This window comes from Podarcis muralis, chromosome 7 (genome assembly GCF_964188315.1).
Source record: "Podarcis muralis chromosome 7, rPodMur119.hap1.1, whole genome shotgun sequence".
NCBI lineage: Eukaryota > Metazoa > Chordata > Lepidosauria > Squamata > Lacertidae > Podarcis > Podarcis muralis.
Window position 1 is genome coordinate 87,038,735 of NC_135661.1, and position 27,730 is coordinate 87,066,464.

Genomic DNA, 27,730 nt, shown 5'->3' on the forward strand with positions numbered 1-27,730 from the left:
TTCCTTCATTGCAGGGGGTTGGACTAGATGGGCTTTGGGGACCCCTTCAAACTCCAGAATTCTATGATACTCTGAGGAAAGGCAGGATGGAGATGTAAGGAACACAAACCAACCAACCAACCAACCAGGACCATAGCTGTCAACTTTTCCCTTTTCTTGCGAGGAATCCTACTCGGAATAAGGGAATTTCCCTTTAAAAAAGGGAAACATTGACAGCTATGACCGGGACACTGGGAATGGCCTGAACCCTTAAGGCCCCTCCTGAAGGATGCAGGATCCTGGCCGAATTCTGCCAAGCGGCAAAGAAAAAGCAGGCAGACATCTTCTCTGACACACACCCTTTTATATACATATAAAAAAGCAATGTAACGAGTGGAATCACAAGAGGTGCGTGGATCGGATGCGACTCCAGAGAGGCTGAAGATCCACCTGGCTCTCTCACGCGCTCTCTCTCTCTCTCACGCACACAGACACACACCCGTGGGGCAGAACGTCAGCCCAGCGCCCCCAACTGGCTGGGCTGTTGCATTGTTTGGAAAAGGGCTGTCCTTTTGGCTCATCACTTAAGTGCCTGGGAATCCCCTGAATCAATAAATATAGTGCCCCACATGGTCCACCCGTCTCTGGGACCCAGAGAGACGCAGCTTTCCCCCCTTGAGGTCCCGGCCAGTGTGGGGTGGGCCCAGTCCATCGAGGGATGCTGCATCAGTGCGAGATGTCTCCCTCCAGCCCGCCGCAGCAGGGGGCCTGACCCCCACATAGGGGGACGGTGCTGTCCCGGGTCTGCCCCTCCATGTCCATGTCGAGAAGGGTCTGCCGGGCCCCCTTGGCGGGCTCACCCGGCGAGGAAGAGGAGGGCCCCCCCTGCGTCCGGACAAAGGAGACCAGCTTCCAGGGGTCGATGCGATGGCGCCCTGGTGCCGGGCGAGGCCGGGGGGCAAAGGCCAGGGTCCGGGGGCGCTCCACCGGCGACAGGGAGGCGTTGGGGTGCTCTGTGGCCTTGCGGTGGGCTGGGACGAGCGAGGGGGGGTCCGGCAGGCGAGGGAAGGGCGGCGCTTCTTGCGAGCCTGGGGAGGGGAAAGGAGAATCAGCATGGCGGGCAGGAGAGGGAGCTGCGTGTGTCTTGCTTTCTGGGGGATCCTGCCCCCCGCCCCTCCAAGAAATATACAAAATGTTGGGGAAACGTTTGCTGCAGATATTTATCTTTTCCCACCCTAAGTGGCTAGCCTTTGACCATACTGCACCTTCCCTGATATTTTTAAACACGAGGTCAGGTGTTTTTGAATTCCCTCCCAAGTCTGTATTTCTATGATAACTTCATAATAATAATAATAATAATAATAATTTATTTATATCCCACCCTCCCCAGCTGAAGCTGGGCTCAGAGCGGCTAAGAACAATAAAAGTAACGCAGCATTCTAAAATCAATTCATTCTAAAATCAGTTCAGAGTCAAATTAATGGCAACCATTGGGCTAGAGTTCTGTGAGGATTACAGAAGGTGGGGGTCAGACTGTGCCTTGGACAAAGGCCTGGTGGAACAGCTCCGTCATGCAGGCCCTGCGGAAAGATGTCAAGTCCCACAGGGCACCAGTCTCTTGTGACAGAGCGTTCCACCAGATCGGGGCCACGGCCAAAAAAGCCCTGGCTCTGGTTGAGGCCAGCCTAACCTCCCTGTGGCCCGGAACCTCCAAGGTGTTTTTGTTTTAAGACTGTAAGGTCCTCCGTGGGACATACCAGGAGAGGTGGTCCTGTAGGTACAAGGGTCCTAGGCCGTACAGGTCCCCCCCAATAAACAAAATACTAATTTTGCAGAAGGAGGCGAAACAGGCTCTCCCCACCCCCAGCCTGGCCATGTCTGGGGCTCAGGACCAATTCCAGAGCCCCTTCCAGCTCAGGTCTTCTTCTGGCCTGTGCCCATTCACTCCCCCAGGAAGACTGACTGGTGCTCAGCACATCCAGGGCCCAGGAGAGAAGCCCCCCTCCCCATTCCGATCAAGCCGTCCGCCCCAGCACTCACCCCGGCAGTCGGGCCCTGGTGGCCCCTGACGGATGGCCCCATCCGAGGGCGTCCGGCGGTGCCCGCGGCTGACGGCCCTGGTGGCGCTGACGTGGGTGGGGGTGAGCGACTGGCGGGGGTCCTTCTTGAAGCTCTCCACCGTGACGTCCACTAGAGGGTTGTGGCGGGGGGCCCTGGGCGGGGGGCTCTCGGGGGCCCCACAGGCAGGGGCCTCGTCGCTGTCCGAGGGCAGCAGGGACTTGGTGGAGTTGCAGTCGGAGAGCGAGGAGAGGGACAGGAGCGTGGTGGAGCTGGGGGGCCCTGACAGTCCGCCCCCGGATGCCCCGTCCCCTGCCAGCTCGGCTAGGTCGCCCCCCAGAGCGATGGAGGCCAAGATGGAGGCGCAGCCCAGCAGGACCAGTTCACTGCGGCGGTGGCAGGGGGGCGCCCGCCTCTTGGGACCCTCCGGCGGCAGGCTGGTGGCGCCTTCGGCTCCGGGGGGTGGCGAGAGGGGCAGGTAGGGGGAGCAGGGGCTGCTGCTGCCCCCTTCCTGCTCTGCGTATTCCTCTGTAGAGGGAGAAAGGCAGGTCAGGTTAGAGGAGGGGGAAGACATCAAGGCCCCTTCCCCAATTCTGCCCTCCTGCTGCTTTCCACCAGACTGGCCCCCACAAAGGAAGATGCTCAAGGGCTTATCCCCTCCAGGGAAAGGTGGCCGACCCCAGGGCAGCCCCCAACCCCTCTGCTTCTTCCCCACAGCGAAGGAGGACCCACTTACCCATTTCTGTGAGGCTGGCAAAGCCCACCACCAGAGGGGCGTGCTTGGGGGACTTGCCCAGGTTGGGGGCGCTGGACGACCATTGCTTGCTCCCCTCCACCAGGGACTTCAACCTGAGAATCAGTAGGTGATGATGATGATGGAGAGGAAGGGTCAACTCCCTGCCTTCTGCCCCACCCTCCAGCTGCTTCAGGTGGGCAGCTGCCTGGTTGGCCCCCCACCCCACTTCCAACAACAGAAGCCTCCTCCTTTGCAGGAAACAAATGAAATGCTGTGAAAATCCCTGAAACGAGAAGTACCGTATTTTTCGCTCCATAAGACGCACTTTCTTCCTTCTAAAAAGTAAGGGGGAATGTCTGTGCGTCTTATGGAGCGAATGCGTTGTCCCTGGTGCCGAATTGCCCAGGGGCAAAAAGCAGATCGTGCTTTATTTTTTAGAAAGAGGGAAGGGGGTGTTGAAACAAATCCGCTGATCAGCTGATCAGCAAGGGATCGGGAGGGAGATAAGGGACTCTAGAGATAAAGGAGGCTGCCTGGGAGGGGGGAGGTAAAAGCACATGGATCCTCAGGATTTTTGCACTGGGTCACCCCAAATTCACCATCAGATCTCATAGCATGTCCATGGCTACAGCCTGCACCACTGTTTCCTGGGGCCACAATAGCACAAAAATGTGGTTACAAAGCACGGATCCACATGGATCCTCAGGATTTTTGCATTGGGTCACACCAAACTCACCGTCAAATCAGACATCATGTCTGTGGCCACAGCATGAACCACAAAAATCATACATCCACAGTTTCGTTCAGAATATTTTTTTTCTTGTTTTCCTCCTCTAAAAACTAGGTGCGTCTTATGGTCAGGTGCGTCTTATGGAGCGAAAAATACGTTAATCGTATATAGAGTTAAACTAAATAACAAAAATCAAAAAGTCAAGGGGGGAAATTAAAAGAATTAAACAAAGACTTAACGAGGTGCCGGCTACAATACTCGTTTCACTGAACTAATCCGTTTCCTCAGAAGGAAATAAAGAAATTATAAACCTTAAATGATTTCAAACAAACTCAAGAGCAGGGCTGAAACGCTTCACTGAGTTTAACAAAAAAGGTATGAAAACCTCAATGACAAGTTTTTCAGGTTTATAATTTCTTTATTTCCTTCCAAGGAAACGGATTAGTTCAGTGAAACGAGTTTTGTAGCCGGCATCTCGTTAAGTCTTTGTTTAATTCTAGGTTAATTTTCCCCCTTGACTTTTTGATTTTTGTTATTTAGTTTAACTCTATATCCGATTACTTCTCGTTTCAGGGATTTTCAGAGTATTTCATTTGTTTTGTGTAATTTCTTGATTCCGTGACTGTCTTTTTCCCACTACCTCCTTCGCAGGGGCTGCAATAGCTGAACCTGCGAGACTCAAAAATTCTGCGATTCTTTCGCTGCGATTCCTGCCTTGCGGGGGGTTGGGCTAGATGACCACAGGGGGTCCCTTCCAACACTACCACCCTGCGCTTTCCTCCTCCCTCTTTCACTCATCGTTTGAGGGAGCTGGAAACCCCTCCCCCCTTAACCCTTCCCTTCCCACAGCCGTGCCCCCCCCGCTTTGCTTACCTCTCCTCCCCTCCCAGCCTCTCCTTATGGAGGGTGGAGCTGGGCCCCCACGTCCTGCCTTTCTTCTTGCTCCCCACCAGCTCCTCCTTCTTCACCAAGCTGCTGCATCCCCACGTCCGGGTCCCGTCCAGGGGGGTCACTGCAACACCAGAGAGGAGGGGGGGAGAGCGGGAAGGGGGGGAGATCAGGCACTCCTTCCTCTGGTTTCAACAGCGCCCCCCCCCACTGTCCTTGTCCCAGGTTAGACGCAGCCAGTTTTACAGACTGGCCCTTCGTACCTCACCATTGCTCTTACGAGGGAAACCCTATCAGATCTGGCCTCTCTGGGCAGCCTGGAGGAAACTGGGTGAAAACTATCCAGTGGATCTCAAATGCTTGAATTTGGGCTTTTTGCTGGGCCCAAGAGCACAGCGAGTCCTGTGGTTGTTTTGATGGCGCTAGTTATCTCTCGCTTGGACTACTGCAATGCGCTCTATGTGGGGCTACCTTTGAAGGTGACCCGGAAACTACAACTAATCCAGAATGCGGCAGCTAGACTGGTGACTGGGTGTGGCCACCGAGACCTACATTGGCTCCCAGTACGTTTCCGAGCACAATTCAAAGTGTTGGTGCTGACCTTTAAAGCCCTAAACGGCCTCAGTCCAGTATACCTGAAGGAGCGTCTCCACCCCCATTGTTCTGCCTGGACGCTGAGGTCCAGCTCCGAGGGCCTTCTGGCGGTTCCCTCGCTGCGAGAAGCCAAGTTACAGGGAACCAGGCAGAGGGCCTTCTTGGTGGTGGCGCCCGCCCTGTGGAACGCCCTCCCTCCAGATGTCAAAGAGAAAAACAACTATGAGACTTTTAGAAGACATCTGAAGGCAGCCCTGTTTAGGGATGCTTTTAATGTTTAATAGGTTATTGTATTTTGGTGTTCTGTTGGAAGCCGCCCGGAGTGGCTGGGGAAACCCAGCCAGATGGGCGGGGTATAAATAATAAATTATTACTATTATTATTAAACGTTAGGGTGACGGTTTCCACGATTTTATGGTGTGAGTTGCCCTCAGCAGGGTGGGGGTGCAGTTCATAAAAATAGATATCTGCAGCCACAAGGCCACAAAACATCTTTTAAAAATAGAAAAAAACGAAACTGAGCCACTGAATTCCCCTTTTGCCCGGTGGGATCTTGAGCGCTCAGAATATCCAGGAAGGGGGAGTCTTGCTAGGCCTCCAAAAAACACCAGCCTCAAACCAACCAACCTTGGGGGGCGTTGGCCCCCCAAGATGCTTAGCCAGGAAAAGAGGGGACCAGGAGGAGATATGAAGGGCATCTTCAAATATCTCAAGGGCTGTCCCATGCAAGGTGGGGCAAGTTTGCTCTGGGGGGTAGGACTCGAACCCATGGCTTCAGGTTACAAGAAAGGAGATTCCGACTAAACACCAGGAAGAACTTTCTGACAGTAAGAGCTGTTCGGCCGTGGGATGGAAGGTGGCGGACTCTCTTTCTTAGCAGTTTCTAAGCAGGGGGGGGTCCACCTGTCATGGATGATCTAATTGGGATTCCTGAATTGCAGGGGGGTTGGACTAGATGGCCCTTGGGAGCCCCTTCTGACTCTGCAGTTTTGCAGTTCTGTGCGCAGACACTTACGGCGGATGGCCCGCAGCCGTGGAATGCTGATGGGGCTTGCGGGGGGACTGGCGCCGTTGGCCCCCAGGCCTTTCCGCCGGTCGAGGGTGGGAGAGGCCTGCACCGTGATCTTGTGCTCGAAGCCTAGATGGGGAGGAAGGAGACAGAGAAGGCGTCAGTCCCTGGCCTTCCCCTCCACCCACCCTCAAGGCCGGATCATGGCCCTCCTGCTTATCGCCAGGTATTTTTAATTCTACAAACCTGCGGATCTAGGAGACCAAGGGATGGGATGGGCAAGGATTAAGAAAGCTTTGGAGACTCCCCAGACTCCCTTTTGCCAGCCAGAGCTCTTTTTGGGACTGAATTTATGAATCACTGTTTACAGTAGTCTCAAGGCGATTTTACAAACGTGCTATTAAAAACAGCTAAAAACGGCTTCAGCTACTGGATGTAAAGGACAGGTTAAAAAATAATATGAAAGGAACATCTAAGGCAGAGGCTCTTTCACCCAGTTGAAAAGCTTGTCAAAAGAAAAACGACTTTAATTGTTTCCTGGAAGTGCAGGTAGTACATTATAAAGGTAAAGGGACCCCTGACCATTAGGTCCAGTCGTGGCCAACTCTGGGGTTGCAGCGCTCATCTCGCTTTACTGGCTGAGGGAGCCGGCATACAGCTTCCGGGTCATGTGGCCAACATGACTAAGCTGCTTCTGGCGAACCAGAGCAGCGCACGGAAATGCCGTTTACCTTCCCTCCAGAGCGGTACCTATTTATCTACTTGCACTGGTGTGCTTTCGAACAGCTGGTTTAGCAGGAGCAGGGACCGAGCAACGGGAGCTCACCCCGTCGCGGGGATTCGAACTGCCAACCTTCTGATCGGCAAGCCCTAGGCTCTGTGGTTTAACCCACTGCGCCACCCGCATGCATTATAAGATAAAATAAACACTGTAACAAAACAAAAAAACCCACCGCCCACTAACTTTTGGAAAGTGTAAAGAGCAATAGACACAATGCAGATTAGAACTGGATTCAGCTTCTTAAAACACCTAGATGGGCTTGTCTAAAGAAAAATGTTTTCAGCAGGCGCCGAAATGAGTCCAGAGAAGGAGCCTGCCTGGTGTCAATCAGCAGGGAGTTCCACAGTTGTGGTGCTGCAAGCAACCCTTTTGGACCGGCGGCCTGCCCTCCACCCTCCAGGCTCTTTGGCCTGCCAAGCCAGCGCTCTGCTCCCGGCTGCTGTCGGCCTGTACCTGAAGGGAGGCTGATGCGGTTCCCGTCTCGCAGCTTGAGGCGGGAGCACCGGAAGTGGCCTTTCCTCTTCTTGACCCGGGGCTTCTCCTGGCCCACCTGCATCATGATGAGGTTCAGCTCCCGCTCCACAATGTCGATCTCCCGCTCGGCCAGCTCCTGCTCCCGCCGGCGCAGTTCAGCCTCCTGAGTCTTCTGCTCCTCAGCCGCCCGAAGCAGCTCCTCCTCCCGGCTATGCAGCTCCTGGGGCAAAGGAGACGGCGGGCGATGGGATCCCAACGCCACCCGACGGACCAGTCGCCCACCCGCCACGGCTCAGCCCCAGGACCTGTTCACGAGGGCCAGGCAGCCTGAACCCAGAGGAGCCCCTCTGAGCATGTGCAAAGTACCATATTTTTCGCTCTATAACATGCACCTGACCATAACACGCACATAGTTTTTAGAGGAGGAAAACAAGAAAAAAAACTCTAAACGAAACAGTGGATGTATGATTTTTGTGGTTCATGCTGTGGCCACAGACATGTGATCTGACGGTGAGTTTGGGGTAGCCCAATGCAAAAATCCTGAGGATCCATGTGGATCCATGCTTTGTAACCACGTTTTTGCACCATTGCAGCCCCATGAAACAGTGTGTGTGTGTGTGTGTGTGTGTGTGTGTGTGTGTGTGTGTTTTGGTGCAGGCTGTAGCCATGGACATGCTATGTGATCTGATGGTGAATTTGGGGTGACCCAATGCAAAAATCCTGAGAATACATGTGGATCCGTGCTTTGTAACCACGTTTTAAGTGGGGAGGGAAGGAAAAGCACTCAAGGGACAAGGAGCACGCGTGGGGTGGGTGGAGAAGGATGCTGCTAATAATGAAGAAGAGGGGTTTAAGGGGAGAAGGAGCACGCGTGGCGTGTGTGGAGAAGGATGCTGCTAATAATGAAGAAGAGGGGTTTAAGGGGAGAAGGAACATGCGTGGGGTGTGTGGAGAAGGATGCTGCTAATAATATAGAAGAGGGGTTTAAGGGGAGAAGGCTCCTCTCCTCTCCTGCTTTGCTCCTTTAAAGCAAGCAGGCTCTGCTTCTCTCCCTCCTCCCTGGCTTAGCGAACTGAAAAACTTTGCTGCTATTTAGCGAGCTGAGTGGGGAGGAGAGAGGGACAGAGCGGCTGTGTAAGTGGCTCCTCTCCTGCTTTGCTGCTTCAAAGTGAGCCATGGAGGAGGGAAGGAAGGGGAACCATGGATCCTCTGCTCATGACTGCAGCAGATCCCCCGCCATCCATAGGCATTCGCTCCAAAACGCACACAGATATTTCCCCTTACTTTCTAGGAGGAAAAAAGTGTGTGTTATGGAGTGAAAAATACGGTAAGCACACATCTGACAGCGTTGAGTGGCAGCCTAAGACTTCCCTGGTTTTTTTCTGGCCCATGTAGGACCAGTCTGGAAAGTTAGCCTTGGTGAAGACTTGACATTTTTATCCCCAAAAAAGTTTTTGATTTGAGTTTCCATCGAAATGAGGCTGTATTTTAATTTTAACGTTTTAATGTTGTATTTTAATCTTGTTTTTAAGTTGTGTTTCAATCAATTTGTTTTTATATCGGGTGTTAGCCGCTCTGAGTCCAGTCTTGGCTGGGGAGGGCGGGGTATAAATAAAAATTATTATTATTATTATTATTATTATTATTATTATTATTATTATTATGAACATAAGCAGAGTCAGCTGGGTCAGCTGCCAAAGGGTCCAGCCATCTGGTCCAGCCTCCTGTTCTCACAATGGTCAAATGCCCCAAAGAACCCAAGAATCTAGATAGACTGTCTCAGGACCTGGAGGCTCCATACGAACAGCCTGACTGCTAGATCAGCCCAATGGCCTAATAATAATAATAATAATAATAATAATAATAATAATAATTTATTTATACCCTGCCCATCTGGCTGGGTTTCCCCAGCCACTCTGGGTGGCTTCCAACAAAATATAAAAATACAGTAATTCATCAAATATTAAAGGCTTCCTTAAACAGGGCTGCCCTCAGATGTCTGAAGTCAGATAGTTGTTTATTTCCTTGACATCTGGTGGGAGGGTGTTCCACAGGGCAGGTGCCACTACCGAGAAGGCCCTCTGCCTGGTTCCCTGTAGCTTCACTTTTCGCAGTGAGGGAACCGTCAGAAGGCCCTTGGCGCTGGACCTCGGTGTCCAGGCTGAATGATGGAGGTGGAGATGCTCCTTCAGGTATACTGTGTCTTTGAGGCCATTTAGGGCTTTCAAGGTCAGCACTAACACTTTGAATTTTGCCCAGAAACATACTGGGAGCCAATGTAGGTCTTACAAGACCGGTGTTATGTGGTCTCGGGGGCCGCCCCCAGTCACCAGTCTAGCTGCCGCATTCTGGATTAGTTGTAGTTTCCGGGTCACCTTCAAAGGTAGCCCCACACAGAGCGCATTGCAGTAGTCCAAGCGAGAGATAACCAGAGCATGCACCACTCTGGCAAGACAGACTGCGGGCAGGGAGGGTCTCATCCTGCGTACCAGATGGAGCTGGTGGACAGCTGCCCTGGACACAGAATTGACCTGCGCCTCCATGGACAGCTGTGAGTCCAAAAGGACTCCCAGGCTGCACATTCAGGACCAGGGAGTCCTCCATACCCACCCACCTGGTACCCCAAAATCTAGTCCAGCATCCTGTTTTCCCAGTGGCCAAATGCCTCTAAGAAGCTAGGAATTAGGATAGACTGCCTGTGGATCTGGAAGTTCCATGGAAAACAAGAAGAGGCTGTTGGATCAGGCCAGCATCCTGTTCTCACAGTGGCCAGCCAGCTTTCCCCAAATCAAAACCCACAAGCAGTATCTAAGCACAGGAGTCCTCTCCCTTCTTGCGGTTTTCAGAAGCATGAATCTGTCGTCTTCTAAGCCCATCTAGGTAGGTGCCCATCACTGCCAGCAGGACTGTCCTTTTTTTGGCCAGGGGGCAAGGCTGCTGTCTCGCACCCTTTGCATTTGTTAATTCATATGCACAGATGCAAATTTCATGCAACACACGGCAGCTCTTGCTTTCGGTGCAAACTCTGAGGGCTAGTCCCCACTTAACTGCTGCCTCGCTCTTCCCAGGCATTTTAAAGCTCCACGTCAGAGCAGCCTTTCCTTCGCTCTTTAAAACAGAAGCACTCCAAACGGCAACTGGGCTTTCCTGCCTACTGACGTTGGCTCCGATTCAGCAGTAAAGAGCAGGGCTGGATCTACACCGACCTGTTTAACGCTATAAGAACGGTATTAGATCTGCCTTCCAAGGCGTCACAGGGCATACTTGGAAAGGAAAGCGGTTTTTTAACTTGGTTCCTTTTATCAAAATTCCGTCTTCCTACTGCCGGTTGCTCGGCAGCACCACATTTTAATAGCGCCTTAAAGTAGGACGACAGGTGTCCATTTACATTATCAAAACCCTTCGTTAGCGTTAAAAACCACAAGTGTAGATCTGCCCTGGATTTCCGCAGAGAACGCTCTGGGGCAGAAAAGGAATAAATAAAAGGAACAAAGCAACAAAGGTCCGTATAGTTAAAGCTATGGTTTTCCCAGTAGCGATGTATGGAAGTGAGAGCTGGACCATAAAGAAGGCTGATCGCTGAAGAATGGATGCTTTTGAATTCTGGTGCTGGAGGAGACTCTTGAGAGTCCCATGGACTGCAAGAAGATCAAACCTCTCCATTCTGAAGGAAATCAGCCCTGAGTGCTCACTGGAAGGACAGATCCTGAAGCTGAGGCTCCAAGACTTTGGCCACCTCATGAGAAGAGAAGACTCTGATGTTGGGAAACATGGAGGGCACAAGGAGAAGGGGATGACAGAGGACAAGGTGGTTGGACAGTGTTCTCAAAGCTACCAGCATGAGTTTGACCAAACTGCGGGAGGCAGTGGAAGACAGGAGTGCCTGGCGCGCTCTGGTCCAGGGGGTCACGAAGAGTCGGACACAACTAAACGACAACAAAAGGAACTTGGACCCGGAGCTCTAAAGCAGAGAGGAAAGGCAAGTGGGACTGAGCCCCAAGAGATGCAGAGCCAGAAGAAGCCTACTCACTTTTTCCTTGGCGCGCAGGTCGTAGAACATGTCAGCAATCTCCACCTTCCAGTCCTGTTGCAGGGAGTGGAAGGACTCCAGGGGCATCTGGAACATGGCCGACTGCTCGATGGCCACCAGCTGCTGCAGGATGGAGCTGAAGTCCGGCCGCGCATGGGGGTCCGGGCTCCAGCACTCTGTGGGGAGAGAAGGCCAGAGGAGAAGGCCAAACAAACCCAGCATTAAGAAGAGCCTGGCGGAACCGGCCAGGGGCCCAACCAGCCCAGGTTCCTGTTCCCGCAGAGGCCAAATGTCCCAAGGAATCTGGATAGACTGCCTCTGAGGCTGGAGGTTCCACAAGAACAGAAGAGGAGCCTGCAACGTCCGGACGACGGCTCACTCAGCATCCTGTTCTTGAACTGACTGGGCAGGTAACTCTTGTGGGAAACCAGCAAGAAGGTTGAAGGGCAAGAGGAACACTCTCCCTTCCTGTGGTTTCAGGAACTGGGATTTGGAAGCACTTCCTGTCTCTGACGGTGGAGACAGGGCATAGTCTTCACCTCCATGAATCTGTTCTATTGGGGTTTTAATATTTTGTTGGGAGCCGCCTAGAGTGACTGGGACAACCCAGTCAGATAATTAATAATAATTAATAATAATAATAATAATAATAATAATAATAATAATAATAATTTATTTATACACCACCCATCTGGCTGAGTCTCCCCAGCCACTCTGGGCGGCTTCCAATCATGTGTTAAAAACAATAAAGCATCAAATATTAAAAACTTCCCAAAACAGGGCTGCCTTCAGATATCTTTTAAAAATAGGATAGCTGCTTATTTCCTTGACATCTGATGGGAGGGCGTTCCACAGGGCAGGCGCCACCACCGAGAAGGCCCTCTGTCTGGTTGGCTGTAACCTCACTTCTCGCAGTGAGGGAACCTCCAGAAGGCCCTCGGCGCTGGATCTCAGTGTCCAGGCTGAACGATGGGGGTGGAGACGCTTCTTCAGGTATACTGGACCAAGGCCGTTTAGGGCTTTAAAGGTCAACACCAACACTTTGAATTGTGCTCGGAAACATACTGGGAGCCAATGAAGATCTCTCAGGACCGGTGTTATGTGGTTCCAGCGGCCACTCCCAGTCACCAGTCTAGCTGCCACATTCTGGATTAATTGCAGTTTCCGGGTCACGTTCAAAGGTAGCCCCACGTAGATCGCATTGCAGTAGTCCAAGCGGGAGATAACTAGAGCATGCACCACTCTGGCGAGACAGTCTGCGGGTAGGGAGGGTCTCAGCCTGCGTACCAGATGGAGCTGGCAGACAGCTGCCCTGGACACAGAATTAACCTGCACCTCCATGGACAGCTGTGAGTCCAAGATGGGTGGCATATACTGTAATAAATAATAATAAACATCATAGTCTATTAAAGCCATCTGGTGGCCTTCACTGCCTCCTGGGGTCTTCCATCGTTCATTTTCATTGGGTGCCCTCCACCCCAAATTTTATGCCAACTAAGCCCCTCAATCTCTTGCCACAGTGCAGGGCAAGCCATGGCAGGCTCAGCACTGAGACCTGGGCTGCATGCCCTGAAATCAGGAAGAGAGTGCTTCTGAGCATGTGCAGCTTGCTTCTCCCTTCGGACCGGGTTCTCCCAGGCGGCCTCCCCAAAGCACCTCTCCCCTGAGCCTGGGGGGAGACTGAGGAAGCTCTCAGCTGTGCCCCAAGACGAGGGAGAGCTCCCCAGGGGACACAAGTGGAATGGGGCTGGGGGTGCCATCTCGCTCTTTGCCTTCCACCAGCAAAATGTTCAGATATTTGGGGAATCTTTGGGGTGAGGGGCTGGCAGAGGAAGCAAGGGGAGAAGAGTGTCCTACAAGGGGGTGGGGGAGAGGCGCTTTTATTTGATAATAAAATAAGGGGTCTTGACCTCTTTCTGAGCCTTGGTTTGCAACTGGTGGGGTGCATAAGGCTGAAGGCGCCCCTCCTAAATCCCCACTTGTGCCCCTGGGGCTCTTCCCCAGCCCTATAGCTGTGGGAGAGACCACACACCTGTGCCACAAGACCCCTGCCCCACTGGCCTGCCCCCCGCACCCTCGAAACTGAGCAAACAAGGAGAGGGCCATGCCCTCGGACCCCCAGCAGCAGCAGCAGCCCCCACTCACCCTCCAGCAGGCGGGCAAACGGCTCAGGGCAGGTGGAGGGGATGGGCAGGGTCAGCTTGTTCATAGCCACCCCGTAGGCCACCGCCAGGGCGTCGATCTCCCGGTACGGGACCTCGCCAGTCAGCAGCTCCCACAGCAGCACCCCAAAGCTGGGAAGGGGAGACGGGGAGAGAGAGGCAAGGTGTGAGTCCGTGGGGGGAGGCCCCAGACCCACAAGCAGCCACAGAGGGAAGGTGCTCCGTCTCCCTGTCCCGGAACCGTTACAAAAACAAGCACGGCGTCTGCAGTTCCGGGGGTTGGACTACATGGCCTTTGGGTGTCCCTTCCAACTCCACAATTCTGGGTCAAAAAGGGCCCACCCTCCCAAGCGGCTGATATCTCTGTCTGCACCCTCTAAGCGGTGGTGGGTGGGGGTTCTGTTTCCCCCAGGGGGTGCTCCTGTAGTCTTTTATCAGCTGCGCAGCAGGCTGAAGTTCAACAGGTGAAGCTTCCTGTGTGACAAGGAGAGCGGGTCCGTTTGCATTTCTGTTTGGCTCTCGGTGATTGGAGAGAAAAAAGATGGCTGCCCTCTGGGCAAGGGAGCTGGGTCCTTCCTTCCTTCCTTCCTTCCTTCCTTCCTTCCTTCCTTCCTTCCTTCCTTCCTTCCTCCCTCCCTCCCTCCCTCCCTCCCTCCCTCCCTCCCTCCCCGCCCCCTCCACTGCGGCCCTCAATTACCTCCACACGTCGCTGCTCTTGGAGAAGAGAGAGAGTTTGATGACTTCGGGGGCCATCCAGGCATAAGTCCCTGCAGCGCTCATCTTGGTGGTTTTGTGCCATTCGCGTGCCAGGCCAAAGTCCGTGATCTTGAGGGTCCGGCCGCCCAAGTCATCGTTCTCAATGTGCTCCAGGATTAAGACTGAGGAAGGAACCGGGAAGAAGGAAATGGGCAGGTATCATCAAGCAGAGGGCACCGCTTGCTGGCACCATCAGTTGGTTTGGCAGGTATTGTTTTGAGCATGCGGTGGGCTATGTGGCTCCATTTGCATGGCTGTTGGCATTTGGGGAGAGGGAGGAAGTTCTCCTCACCCCCTTCCTGAGCAGGCCTCACTTTCCCTGCCACCAACACCGCCCAGGAGGACAGTGACCAAGGATGGAGATGTCCTCACTGCAGCTGCCCACCTTTGAACAAGCCCCTTCGCTGCTCTCCTTGGCCAATATCTGGCCAGGGAGCCAGTGGAGCAGTTGTGGAGGGCGGTGGGAGGTCCCGCTCCAAGGTGGGCACCCACAGGAGAAAGGTCTGCCATCACACCCTCCCTATGCATCTCCAGTTCTGCTGGGACTGGGGAGACTCACAGAGGGTGGGGTGGCAATTGGCAGAGCCTCTTCCAGCCAGCAAAAGACCGGGACCCACATCCTGCAAGGGACATGACAGTATTCAGGGTTGGCACTGCAAGGTTCCCCCCCAGCTCTTGTCCTCTTCTCCTGCCAGGTCACTACCCATGGTGTTAGGGTTCAGCTGGAACTTAGGGGTCTCCTTGGAAGAGCAGGACAGGCCTCCTCACCACCAGTGACCCAGAGGAACCGTCCAGCCCAGACACCCCCAAGCCCAGTCACCAAACCAGCTATCCAGGTTACCCTGGCTGACCAGTCTCGGGCGCCTTCTCGTTACCCCCAGGAGCAGAGGAGATGGTGTTGGTATTAAAGGGTTAAGAAGCTCTAATCAAGACGCTCTAATCACTGAGCAGCTGAAAGTCGTTAGGCTTCCAGGAATGTGAGTTAGTATAAATAGTCAGCTCACTCCTGTGTTTGTTCCTTCCTTCCCCTCCTTTCTTTTGGGCGTGTTTGCTGATATGTGTGGTTTGTCACCAGGGTTTTTTGTTTTTGTGTAAATAAACCTTTTATTTGAGTTCCAAACCGCTTGCTCCAAGATTCCTTTATTGAAGGGATACTGACACTCCGGCCCTTCTTAAACTGCTGCGCGAAATGCTCTGCTGTAATGGGACATTGTGGCGGTGGAAGCGCACTGGACATTGCGCTTAGCATTAAACTAATTAAAGTTTAATGGGACAGGTTATGGTTGTTTGTACGTCAAGAAGGAGATAAGGAGTGCAGTTCAGGGTGATTTATGAAAGGACTGGAGCGAAGACAGAAGCGGTTGCCGACAATGAAAGCCTTCAAAGCAGCTTGAGTCCTGCAACGTGCCTAGAAAAAGTTTTAAACAGGCACTGCGCAGTTTGTACTCGCTGGAAGACGTCTTATTCCTTGAGGAGCCATCTCAGCAGCTGGGAGACGGTCTACAGGTGTGTGAGTATCGTTCCTAAGCCCCAGGGAGGATGGCAGAGTCCCAGGAAAGTTTTACTGTCCCATTTACGCGACTCAATGGGAAAAATTGGCAAGATTGGAAGGCTAGAGTAAGGGTTTGGTTGCAAGCAAAAGAGTTGTGGAGTTGTACTGAAGCACCGCCTTTACAGGCAGCTGCAGACGCGTCTGCAGAAGACAAAGCAACAGCGGCAGCTTCACAGAAACGCGACAGGAAAGCCCAAGGTCTACTAGTTTTGGCAGTGGGACCAGAGCAAATGCCTTATGTTTCTGAGTTAAAGAACACGCATGAGGTCTGGACGGTTCTGCAGCGGCTAAATTCCAGAAACACTGCGGGGGCCAAGATCCATGCTACAAGATGTTTGTTTGATTTACGTCTCCAACCGGGAGCGTGTGTGAAAGAACATATTGCCAAAATGGTGTCTGCCTTTAATCAACTAAGACAGCTGGGCATTCCTTTCTCTATGGAGCAGCAGTCATACATATTGTTGTCTTCTCTTGATAAAAGCTATGAGACTCTAGCTTTAACTTTGGAAGCTATGCCTTCAACTGAATTAACCCTTGAATACATTTCTTCTCGACTTGCTGATGAACAGGATAAAAGGCAAAGAGAAAGAGGTTTGTCTTCAAAGGGGAGTTATGCTGTGCCTAAGAGTGGGGATGCTGAGTTTGAGAACACAGTAAATGCTTTTGCAGCTAGACACTGTTTTCGCTGTGGTTCCTCTTCCCATTTAATCAGGAATTGTACACGTGAACCTGGTCAAGACAGCACCAAGGCCGTTACCCCTAGTTACCAGACAAGGAGTTCCAGGGGACGTCGAAGAAGAGGAGGAGGTCGTGGCTACTCCCACAGCACACAGCACATGGCTTCAGCAATGGTGTTGATGCAAGGGCGTGGCCAAGGCAGCAATCTACGCTGGTTGATCGACAGTGGTGCATCTCACCACCTGGTGGCGCCATCTAGTGTCCGTTTGCAGAATTGCAGACATTTGCAAACCCTTAAAGTTGTGACAATGGCAGATTCAACTAAACGTTCCTTAGAGACCGTAGGCACAGTGTTCCTGAATTGTTTGCAAACAGAAATTGATGCCTACGTGCTAAAGGGAATGAAGGGGTGTATTTTGTCTGTGTCAGAACTTGATAGAAATGGGTTTAAAACTGTGTTTGAAAATGGGGTTTGCACTATTTCAAAGAATAACGTATCTCTTTTGCAGGTGGAAAGCAGAAATGGGTTATATTATTTTGAAACAAGTCCAGATGAAGTTGAACAGGTTCATGCTGGTTGTGTGAATTCGCCTACCCATAATTCTTGTGTTCATTTATGGCACCGCCGTTTGGGACATATTAATTTTCAGTATGTTAAAAGGCAACCTGAATTATCAGAAGGGTGCAAATTGAACAAATGTACTAAGTATTTGGATTGTACTGCATGCAAAAGTGCGAAGGTTCATAGATGCAGCTATCCCAGTTCAAATAGGAAATCTGACAAAGTATTCCAACTTGTGCATATGGACCTATGTGGCCCAATGCCTGTTACTAGCATGGGAGGTTCGAAGTATGCACTGTGTCTCTCAGATGACAAAACAAAGGTTACATGGTTTTTTCCTCTCAAAACAAAAGCAGATACTGCAGAAACAGTTAAAAATTGGGTTCATGCAGTAGAACTTGAATTCGGTACTAGAGTACTTGCTTTTCAGACAGACAGAGGGTCAGAATTTACCGGGTCTGTGTTGCAGAATTTCTTTAAGAAAAAGGGAATTAAGCATCGTCTGTCTACACCTTATTCCCCCCAAGAAGGAGGTGTGGCCGAACGTAAAAACAGGGTTCTGCAAGAGTTGGCAAACTCTATGTTGTTTGATGCTAAACTCCCTCAAAGTTACTGGGCGGAAGCCTGGCAGGCGGCTACTCATATTCTGAACCGAGTATATAATTCAGTAATTGATACTACGCCATATTTTGCTTTATATGGGAAGAAGCCCAAAGTTAATTACTTTCGGGTGTTTGGATCTCAAGCCTATGTACTTATCCCAAAAGCGTTAAGGAAAAAGGGAAGTCCAAGGTCTAGGAAACTCATCTTTTGCGGGTACGAACCACATGCCAAATCTTGGAGGTTCGTGGACCCAGATGGGGATACTACAAGAGTGGTCCTCAGTAGGAGCGCTGAATTTTGTGAGCAATCCGGATGGACTCACTTACATGCTAACCCTGACATTTTGAGAGATGATTTAGGCATTTATGCTGAGAATGAAAGTCCAGAGGGTGGTGAGCCAGAAGGGGACGGTGCACATGGTTCAGATGCAGATTCTGACCAGGCACAAGGTTCTTCTCCTAAGGTAGAAAAGCCAGAATCTGGGAGTGTTCCAACATCGCCAGTCAGTAGGCCTAGCAGACAGCAAAAGCGAAGCAGGTCGCCTTCAACATCAAGCCCAAGGGAGGTATCTAAACGGAGGTCTTTATCCCTAGAGGCGCGTCCAGACATAAAGTCTGAGACAGATTCTGACAGCCAACGGTCAGAGGGGGCACAAGAGGAGCAATTGCGCAGGTCAAAACGTGCCACGAAGGGCAAGCCGCCAGAGCGGTTTAAGGTGACAAGTGTATACGTAAATATGGCACAGTGTGAGCCAGATAGCTATATGGAAGTACAACAGCTTCCAAGCTCAGAAGCCGTAAAGTGGCAGGAAGCAATGGAAAAGGAGATGGCTTCAATGAAGTCTCTCGGTGTGTTTACAAGTACAGAGCTTCCGAAAGGGCAACAAGCTGTAGGTTGTCGATGGGTATATCGTTTAAAGCCCACAACTACTGAAGAGTTGCAATATAAAGCCCGACTAGTTGCAAAAGGGTTTTTGCAGCGCAAAGGTGTTCACTATTCTCAAATCTATGCCCCTACCTCAAGATCGGAGTCATTAAGAATGCTTTTAGCCTCTTCAGCTAAGAAGGGAAATAAGCTGTTTCATTTTGATGTCAATGTGGCTTATTTAAATGCAGACTTACAGGAGGAAGTCTATATGACACCACCACCAGGTTTTGAAGGAGACAAGCCAAACCAGGTCTGGCGCCTACACAAATCCATTTATGGGTTGAAACAGTCCGCCCGTAATTGGAATTCCTGCTTAAACGATGCTCTAGAGAGCATGGGGTTCAGAAAGAGCGCAGCAGATGCGTGTCTTTATCTAAAAGGCTCGGGATGTGAACAAGAAGCAGTCTTGATATTTGTTGACGATTTATTATACAGTGGAAAGGATGATAAACTTGCACAACAATTTGCCACAAAGCTTGGAGAAAGGTTTCAGATAAAATCACTAGGCAATGTATCTGTTTATCTAGGAGTTAAAATTCAGCAAGATGAAGATGGTAACTATTGGCTCAGCCAAGAAGCTAAAATCCAGCAGTTGCTGGAAAGGTTTAAAATGGACAACTGTGCCGGTGTTAAAACCCCAATGGAGTTAAGTTACACAAAGGATGCTCAAACTGAGCAACAGGCAGAGTTCTGTAATCCCGGGGTTTACCAGTCAGCGATAGGCAGTCTACTCCACATTGCACAGTGGACTCGGCCCGATATAACATATGCTGTCAACATGCTGTGTAGACAAGCTGAAAAACCATCAATGCATGCTTGGCAAGGAGTAAAAAGAGTTTTAAGGTATCTCCAAACTACCAAAAGGTTTCGCTTAAAACTATCAGCAGAGGGCAGCACACAACTTGAATGTTGGGCCGACAGCAGTTGGGCAGATGCTGGACCAGATAGAAAATCAGTGTCAGGAATGGCGATAAAATTTGGAAATGCACTAATTGGTTGGAGATCAAGAAAACAATCACTTATAGCTTTAAGTTCAACTGAATCTGAGTTCAATGCATTATCAGATGTATGTAGAGAACTGGAATTTTATAAGCAACTGGTACAAGAATTGTTTGGAGAATGTTCCCTACCTATCAGAGTGTGGGAAGACAATCAACCTTGTATTAAACTAGCCAAATCAGGTCAATTCAAGGCACACACAAAACACTTGGATATCCGTTATCAAAATGTATGCCAAAGTGTAAAACAAGGTTTAATTGAACTAAAGTATTGTCCAAGCAAAGAAAATCTCGCAGACGGTTTTACAAAAGCTTTGAGTCCACAATCTCATAAATGTTTCTGTTCAGGTTTAAATTTGAATTAAGGTTGGTACAGCTCAGTGTTACGAGCGAGAGGGGGTGTTGGTATTAAAGGGTTAAGAAGCTCTAATCAAGACGCTCTAATCACTGAGCAGCTGAAAGTCGTTAGGCTTCCAGGAATGTGAGTTAGTATAAATAGTCAGCTCACTCCTGTGTTTGTTCCTTCCTTCCCCTCCTTTCTTTTGGGCGTGTTTGCTGATATGTGTGGTTTGTCACCAGGGTTTTTTGTTTTTGTGTAAATAAACCTTTTATTTGAGTTCCAAACCGCTTGCTCCAAGATTCCTTTATTGAAGGGATACTGACACTCCGGCCCTTCTTAAACTGCTGCGCGAAATGCTCTGCTGTAATGGGACATTGTGGCGGTGGAAGCGCACTGGACATTGCGCTTAGCATTAAACTAATTAAAGTTTAATGGGACAAGTTTAGCTGCGGTTCCTGCACTGCAGGGTGTTGGATTAGATGACCCTCAGGACCCTATCCCACATCTACACTGAGTCAGGGAGCAGCTTCTCCTGCTACAGAGAGGAGGACCCGAACCAATGGATTCAAGATACAGAAGGAGATTCCAATTAAACATTAGGGAGAGCTACGAACTACCTCGAAAGTGGTGGACTCTCCTTCCTTGTAGGTTTTTGAGCAGAGCTTGGATGGGATTCCATAGCTGTGATTCCTGCATTGCAGGAATGGATGCTTTTGAATTGTGGTGCTGGAGGAGACTCTTGAGAGTCCCATGGACTGCAAGAAGATCAAACCTCTCCATTCTGAAGGAAACCAGCCCTGAGTGCTCACTGGAAGGACAGATCCTGAAGCTGAGGCTCCAAGACTTTGGCCACCTCATGAGAAGAGAAGACTCCCTGGAAAAGACCCTGATGTTGGGAAAGATGGAGGGCCCAAGGAGAAGGGGACGGCAGAGGACGAGATGGTGGGGCAGTGTTCTCGAAGCTACCAGCATGAGTTTGACCAAACTGCGGGAGGCAGTGGAAGACAGGAGTGCCTGGCGTGCTCTGGTCCAGGGGGTCACGAAGAGTCGGACATGACTAAATGACTAAACAACAACAAACTAGGTGATCCCGAGCAGACCCTCCCAGCTCTACCAGTCCATGACTCTATCCTTCAGGGTTACTGGTAAGCAAGTGAGGTTACACAAGAGGAGGAGGGAAGCCCCCTGCCGGGATCAGGGCTTGGCTGAGCACGCAGGACTAGGCAGAGCCTCCCCCTTTGAGCCCCTTCACTGCTGAAGCAACATCTCCCCGCGACAGGGCTTACCGTTGATGGACTTGAGGTCCCGGTGGATGATGGGGACAACGGCCTCGTTGTGCAGGTAGTTCATGCCCCTGGCGATCTGGACGGCCCAGTTGACCAGCACGTGGGGGGGCACCTTCCGGCCCACCAGGGCGCGGTTGAGCGCCCCTCCCCGGGCATACTCCATCACCAGGCACAGGTTGGGGGGGCTGAGGCAGACCGCCCTCAGGGCGATGATGTTGGGGTGCCTCAGCATGGCGAAGAGGCGGGCCTCCTGGCGCACATTCTCCGCCGTCACCGCCATGTCCTCCTCGGGGTCCTGGCGGATGGCCTTCACGGCCACCTCCTCCCCCCGCCACAGCCCCTTGTAGACCTTCCCGAAGCCCCCCACGCCCACAATCTCCTCCAGCTCCAGCTCCTCAAAGGAGATCTCCAGTGGAGGAGGGCAGACCAGCGAGTCCTGCAGGCGGCTGTACTTGGCGTCACTGGCCACGTAGTTGCTGGGGAAGACCCCCACCTTCTCCTGGACTTTCCCGGCCCACCAGCCCTCGTCCCCGGAGACGGTGGAGTCTTTGGAGAGGACCTCCACCAAGTCCCCCCTGCGCAGGGTCAGCTCCTCCTCCGCCGAGGCCTCGTAGTCAAAGATGGCGGTCCAGAAGGGGCTGGGGGCAGGCGGGCAGGCGGGCCAGAGACCCCCGCTGCCCGCCCCCTCCTTGCAGGCCTGCTCCATGTGGCTGGTGTCCACCATGGGGGCCCTGCTCCCCTGGTCTGGGCCTTGCATGGCTCAGGGGCCGGCTGCAGCTAAGGTCCGCTTGCCAAGTCCTCCAGCGTCCAGAGCTCTGGGCTCCATCCTCACCACCATCACCAGTTGTCCTGGCTGCTGGGCCTCCACCAGCGGTCTTCCCAGGAGGCCTCCTCAACTCTCAAGGAGCCAAATGTGCGCCGAGGGAGGGGAGTCGCGCTGCAGGAGGAAGAAAGGGCTCTTCTTTAGCATGTTGGAGAGGGGAGCCTGTGTCTTTAAGGCAAAACAATCATGCCAGGCTGGGTGCCCCCCTTCCCAGCGGCTCAGCTGAAGAGCCTCCTCCTCCTGGAGTGACAGCCGCCGTCCCCTGGCAGAGAAGAAAGAGGCTATTATCCTCCCCCCACCCTCCGAAACACCACCCTGTGATGACAGAGAGATGGAGGGAGAAATCGGGGCCATTTGCGCGCAAGGTCCCCATGCCATGCTCAGAGGGCTGGCGCGCATCCTGCGCTGGAATCCTCACCTGGAGGAGGTGGCAGACGCGCCCCCCCCAGCCCCCTTTGCTGCCGCAGGTGTGCCAGCTCGGCCCGCCCACTCCTTCCCAACCCACAAAGACCAGGGCCACCAGCTGGCACGCCAGAGATGAGCTTTGCGAAACCTTATGTAAGCTGCCAGCGGGGCGGGTGGGGCGGTTTGGGGCTGGGGGGCTGCCTTGCCTTGCTCCAGCCCCCCTGCAGGTCGGCCGGCAGGGGGGGGGGTCAGGATCGGGCTTGCGCTCTGCCCTTGACCGCGGGTGGGTGCGTGGGGGACGGACTCACCTGGATGGCTCTCCTGCGCCTGGCGCCCCCCGGCGGCCGGGCTGCTTCCTGGGCGCCCCTGCTCCATGCACCTGCCCGGCCGGTGGGCGGGCGGGGGCGCAGCCGGCAGCCCTGCGGATCCCTCCGGGCGACGCTCAGCGCAGGGGCCGGCGGCCCCCTCCCCGCCTCGCCCCCATCGCCTGCGCGCCGCTGCAGATGGCCTGGCGGAGAAATGGGGAGGGGGGGTCCCTGCTTGGCTGCGCGCCCCGCCCCCGGCACAACCTTGCGATCACCTCGCCCCCTGCAGGCGCATCTTGCACCACGGAGCGGAGGGTGCGGGGTTCCCTGCCGATCTCTCTCCAGCAGCAGCCCCCCCCTTGTCAACGCTGCTGCCCCTCCCCCTCCTCCTCTGGTCCCCCCTCCCCTTTCCCGCGGACCGGGCTCTCTGGCTTATTCTAATGGTGTCCCTCCATCCCCTGTGCAGCCGCCGGAGCTGTCAGCTGGTGCCAGGCTGGTTCCCCCCCCTCCGGGCCCGGTGCATCATGGGACTCGTAGTCCTCCTCCTCCTCCTCGTCGTCCTGGAAACGCCGCTGCAGCCGAGTCGGCCGGCTGCGGGAGAGAGTGCCTCCGAGCACGTGCAGAGCGCGGCGCTCCGTTCTCCGCCCCGGCCAAGGCATTGGTTGGCGGGGGTCGCTTGGGAGGGTCCTGATGGACCAGGGAATGGCGGTGGCGAGGAGAACTGGGCTTGGAGCCTTTGCTGGGGGGGGGGGTGCAAGGTTAGGCTGCAATTTTAGACGACGCCTCTCTCGCGCTTTCAGCTTCCACTGAACCAATTTGTTCCACCAAACGAATTGATTTACGCTATTTGTTTCGAATGTTTGTCTACCTATTGCGTGATTTGCATCCCACCTTATTCTCCAAAGAGATCAAGGGGGCCAGTGCTGTTCCCTCCACCCCACTCCTCATTTAAACATCGCAACCCTGTAAGGGAGGCTAGGCTAAGAGGCAGGCACTGTCTCTAGGTCACCCCAGTGAGCTTCAGGGAGGAGTGGGGATTCGAACCCGCATCTCTCCCAGGTCCTAGTCCTGCACTCTAACCACACCACACTGGCTCTCAGATATGTGGATATTGGTCTTCCCTTCCAATATCCAAAGCAGTTTACAATACAAAATGTATCATAAAATAGTTTTTTATGTTAAAAAAATGCCCACCTGCCAGACATTTTGCCCCACTGCTCCTATTGGGGACATCAGCAGAAAGCTTTTGGGGTGGACAACACTTGCTTGCAGGGTCTTCTTTCGCCCTGGTGTAATAGTTGCCAGCGACCCCTGGCCTGAGCTCCTTAAACCTCCACAGGTACACTGGGAGCCCATCACCACCATCAAAGCTGCAGTGAGGATCACCTAAAAGGCTTTGGAAGCCCCAGCTGAGTGAGTGAAAGGCAGGATATAAATCTGCCATATATTTTGGAAAACTGTTAGTCCATTTGTCCGTTCTCCATGCGTCTGGGCACCTCTTGAGATACCGTAGCCAGTTTTTGCATGGTGGTTCCTGAGATCCAAGAGCGGACCTTCATCTGTGTTGGCACACAGTTGGACACCACCCTAAATCAAGATGGCGGACTGAAAACTTGCAAAACTGTGTCAGCTTTTTTTCAATCCTGGAGCAACACAGCGCATGGCTCTGCTCAGGTAAACAACAAACTCTCACAGAATTTTCTCTGCTGGTGGATGAGTGTGAGTACATTCAGTTTGGGATTAAGCCCCCGTTGGGATCCAGGTCTTCACGTCGGATCTGGCCGTGTGCTGGGTGTGGAGAGTTTGTCCAGGGGAGCTTCTGTTCTGCCTCCGTCGGAGCGGTTTATCCAGAGGCAGCCTGTAGATTAAAGGGCTTTTTATTCAAAGTCTACAGTAGCCCTGGTGCCCAAGGCTGGCTGGATCTGGTTTTACTTGGTAACCTATCCCTGTCCGTGATGGCAAGGCTCGTTTTCCTAACGTCTCCCCTTTCAAACAAATGACTTCCAGCCACGGTTTGCAGTCAAGAAAAACTAAGACTAGGTTACAGCGCGAAGCAGAGGAGTCAAGAACTGGTAGTTCTCCGGGAACACTGCTCATTTGCATGCTGCCCATGGATCCTGCAGAGTGGACTCCTCTGTTCTGGTTCAGATCCTGGATCAGGCCAATGGCCCATTGAGCCCAGACTCCTGTTCTCGCAGGGGCCAAGCAGATACCCTAAAGGGAAACCCACAACAAGCAGGATCTGAGCCCAAGAGCAACTCTCCCCTCCTGTGGCTTCCAGCAATTGATGTTCAGAAGCATTTCCACCTCCAGCTGTGGAGGCAGAGCAGAACCATCTTGGATAGGGGCCATTGATAGACTTCTCTTCCATGAATGGGTCAAATCCTCTTCCAAAACCACCTGGGTTGGCAGCCATACCAGCATCCTATAGGAGCCAGTGTGGTGTAGTGGTTAAGAGCGGTGGACTCGTAATCTGGTGAACCAGGTTCGATTCCTCGCTCCTCCACATGCAGCTGCTGGGTGACCTTGGGCCAGTCACACTTCTCTGAAGTCTCTCAGCCCCACTCACCTCACAGGGTGTTTGTTGTGGGGGAGGAAGGGAAAGGAGAATGTTAGCCGCTTTGAGATTCCTTTGGGTAGTGATAAAGTGGGATATCAAATCCAAACTCCTCCTCCTCCCCCTCTTCTTCTTCTTCTTCTTCTTCTTCTTCTTCTTCTTCTTCTGGAATGCAGTGGTACCTCAGATGCCAAACGGAATCCTTTCCATTTGATTTCCAAAACATCCAGAAACCAAGTCGCAACTTCCAGTCAGAAGCTGCGGACGCCACGTCGGACATTCAGCTTCCGGAGAACGTTTGCAAACTCACTTCCGGGTTTGCGACGTTCGGGAACCAAAACGGACAAGTACCGAAGTGTTTGAGAACCACGTGGAAGATCCCTTCTGTTGCATCTGAAAGTTGTGTCACGTGGCGTCTTCAGGTCAGGTGAGCAGGAGAAACCTCTTCAGTGGCATATGCTGCCTTTCCCTGGCATGTGCCATCTGTGAACAGAAGAACCTAAGATCATATCAAAGTCCGTTTAGTCCACCAGCCTGCCAGATGTTTCCTTGGGAAGCCCAGGAGCAGAATTCAAGCACAACAGCATTCTCCCTAAGTTGTACTCTGGTATCCAGAGGCTTGGCACATCTGGGTGCAGGCACACTTTGCCATTAGGGTTTAGCAGTTGCAATAGTTGTGACACTGTCATAGGATAGGTAAAGGGATCCATGACCATTAGGTCCAGTCGTGGCCAACTCTGGGGTTGCGGTGCTCATCTCACTTTATTGGCCGAGGGAGCCGGCGTACAGCTTCCAGGTCATGTGGCCAGCATGACCAAGCCACTTCTGGCGAACCAGAGCAGCGCACGGAAACAGCGTTTACCTTTCCGCCGTTTACCTATTTATCTACTTGCACTTTGAGGTGCTTTCGAACTAGGTTGGCAGGAGCAGGGACTGAGCAACGGGAGCTCACCCTGTCACAGGGATTCGAACCCCCGACCTTCTGATCAGCAAGTCCTAGGCTCTGTGGTTTAACCCACAACGCCACCCGTGCTGTCATAGGATGGATGCTGCTTATTTTGCATCAGAATCTATTCCCTCCAAGCCATCTCTATGAAGCCTGGAAGTCAAGTTCTCTGTTTCCTGAGGAAGGATGGTTTCGCCAGAGACTTTCCATTCACCAAAGGAAATGCCCTGAACTTCCGTGTGGCATGATAGGGATTTGTCCCTGGAGCCAAGATTTTCTCTATCAGCCTTTGGACTCATCCTGGCCCCATTTCTAGCACTGCCTTTGATTTCAGATGGATGTGACGTGGCCATGGTTTTATTTCCCTCCTGAGTTTGTGTCCTGCAAATTGAGGGTCGCTATCAGACGTGAACACACATGGTATGCCATGCCATGCCTTGGAAGGATGAGAGTTTGAGCGTATGGCAGTGCTTTGCAACGGCAGCCCCTCTCCTGCTTCTCATGTGATCCCAGCTGGAGTCCTGTGCCCAGTTGTGGGCACCCCAATATAAGAAGGATGTTAGCAAGCTGGGACACATGCAGACGAGGGTGACCAAGATGACTGAAGGTCTGGGAACTAAGCCTCACGAGGAACAGATGAGGGAGTTGGGCATGTTTAGCCTGGAGAAGAGGAAACTGAGAGGAGATACGAGAGCCACCTTCAAATATCACCACTGGCGGAGGAACGGGGGTGCAGAGGGAGTGGACCCCCCACCCCGTCACCACTATTCCACCCCTGGTAGCAGAGCATGCAGCTTCGCCACTGAATATCGCAAGGGCTATCCCAAGTAGGTTGGAGCAAGCTTATTTGCTGCTGCTCTGTTGGGGACAGGACCTGAACCAATGGATTCAAGTTACAAGAAAGGAGATTCTGTCTAAACATCAGGAAGAACTTTCCGGTGATAAGAGCTGTTTGACTGTGGAACGGACTCCCTCAGAAGGTGGCAGACCCTCCTTCACTGGATGTTTTTAAGTAGAGGCTGGATAGTGTGATAGGAATTTTGAGGTCTTAGATATATGAAAGTGAGAGCTGGACCATAAAGAAGGCTGATCGCCGAAGAATTGATGCTTTTGAATTCTGGTGCTGGAGAAGACTCTTGAGAGTCCCATGGACTGCAAGAAGACCAAACGCATCCATTCTTAAGGAAATCAGCCCTGAGTGCTCACTGGAAGGACAGATCGTGAAGCTGAGGCTCCAGTACTTTGGCCACCTCATGAGAAGAGAAGACTCCCTGGAGAAGACACTGATGCTGGGAAAGATGGAGGGCACAAGGAGAAGGGGGCGACAGAGGACGAGATGGTTGGATAGTGTTTTCGAGGTTATCAGCATGAGTTTGACCAAACTGCGGGAGGTAGTGGAGGACAGAGGTGCCTGGCGTGCTCTGGTCCATGGGGTCACGAAGAGTTGGACACGACTAAACGACTAAACAACAACAACAACAGATATATGTTAAATGTTCATAAGCGTACCAACCAAGCACGTACATAGATCAGCACAGGAAGACTGACCTG

At 52.4% G+C, this 27,730-nt stretch overlaps 1 protein-coding gene across 1 annotated transcript; it reads right to left on the reverse strand.

Annotated features, from left to right (window-relative positions):
• Positions 1-323: 323 nt before the first annotated feature.
• On the reverse strand, positions 324-23,161 carry MAP3K10 (mitogen-activated protein kinase kinase kinase 10). Its single transcript, XM_028741993.2, has 11 exons — positions 22,680-23,161; positions 21,144-22,080; positions 14,139-14,319; positions 13,425-13,573; positions 11,280-11,455; positions 7,229-7,469; positions 6,001-6,123; positions 4,377-4,515; positions 2,774-2,886; positions 2,020-2,565; positions 324-1,067 (listed from the first exon to the last, which is right to left on the reverse strand). Exons 2-11 carry the CDS (start codon positions 21,898-21,900, stop codon positions 706-708), a joined length of 2,787 nt encoding a protein of 928 aa, XP_028597826.2. The 5' UTR covers positions 21,901-22,080; positions 22,680-23,161; the 3' UTR covers positions 324-705.
• Between the last annotated feature and the right edge of the window lie 4,569 nt (positions 23,162-27,730).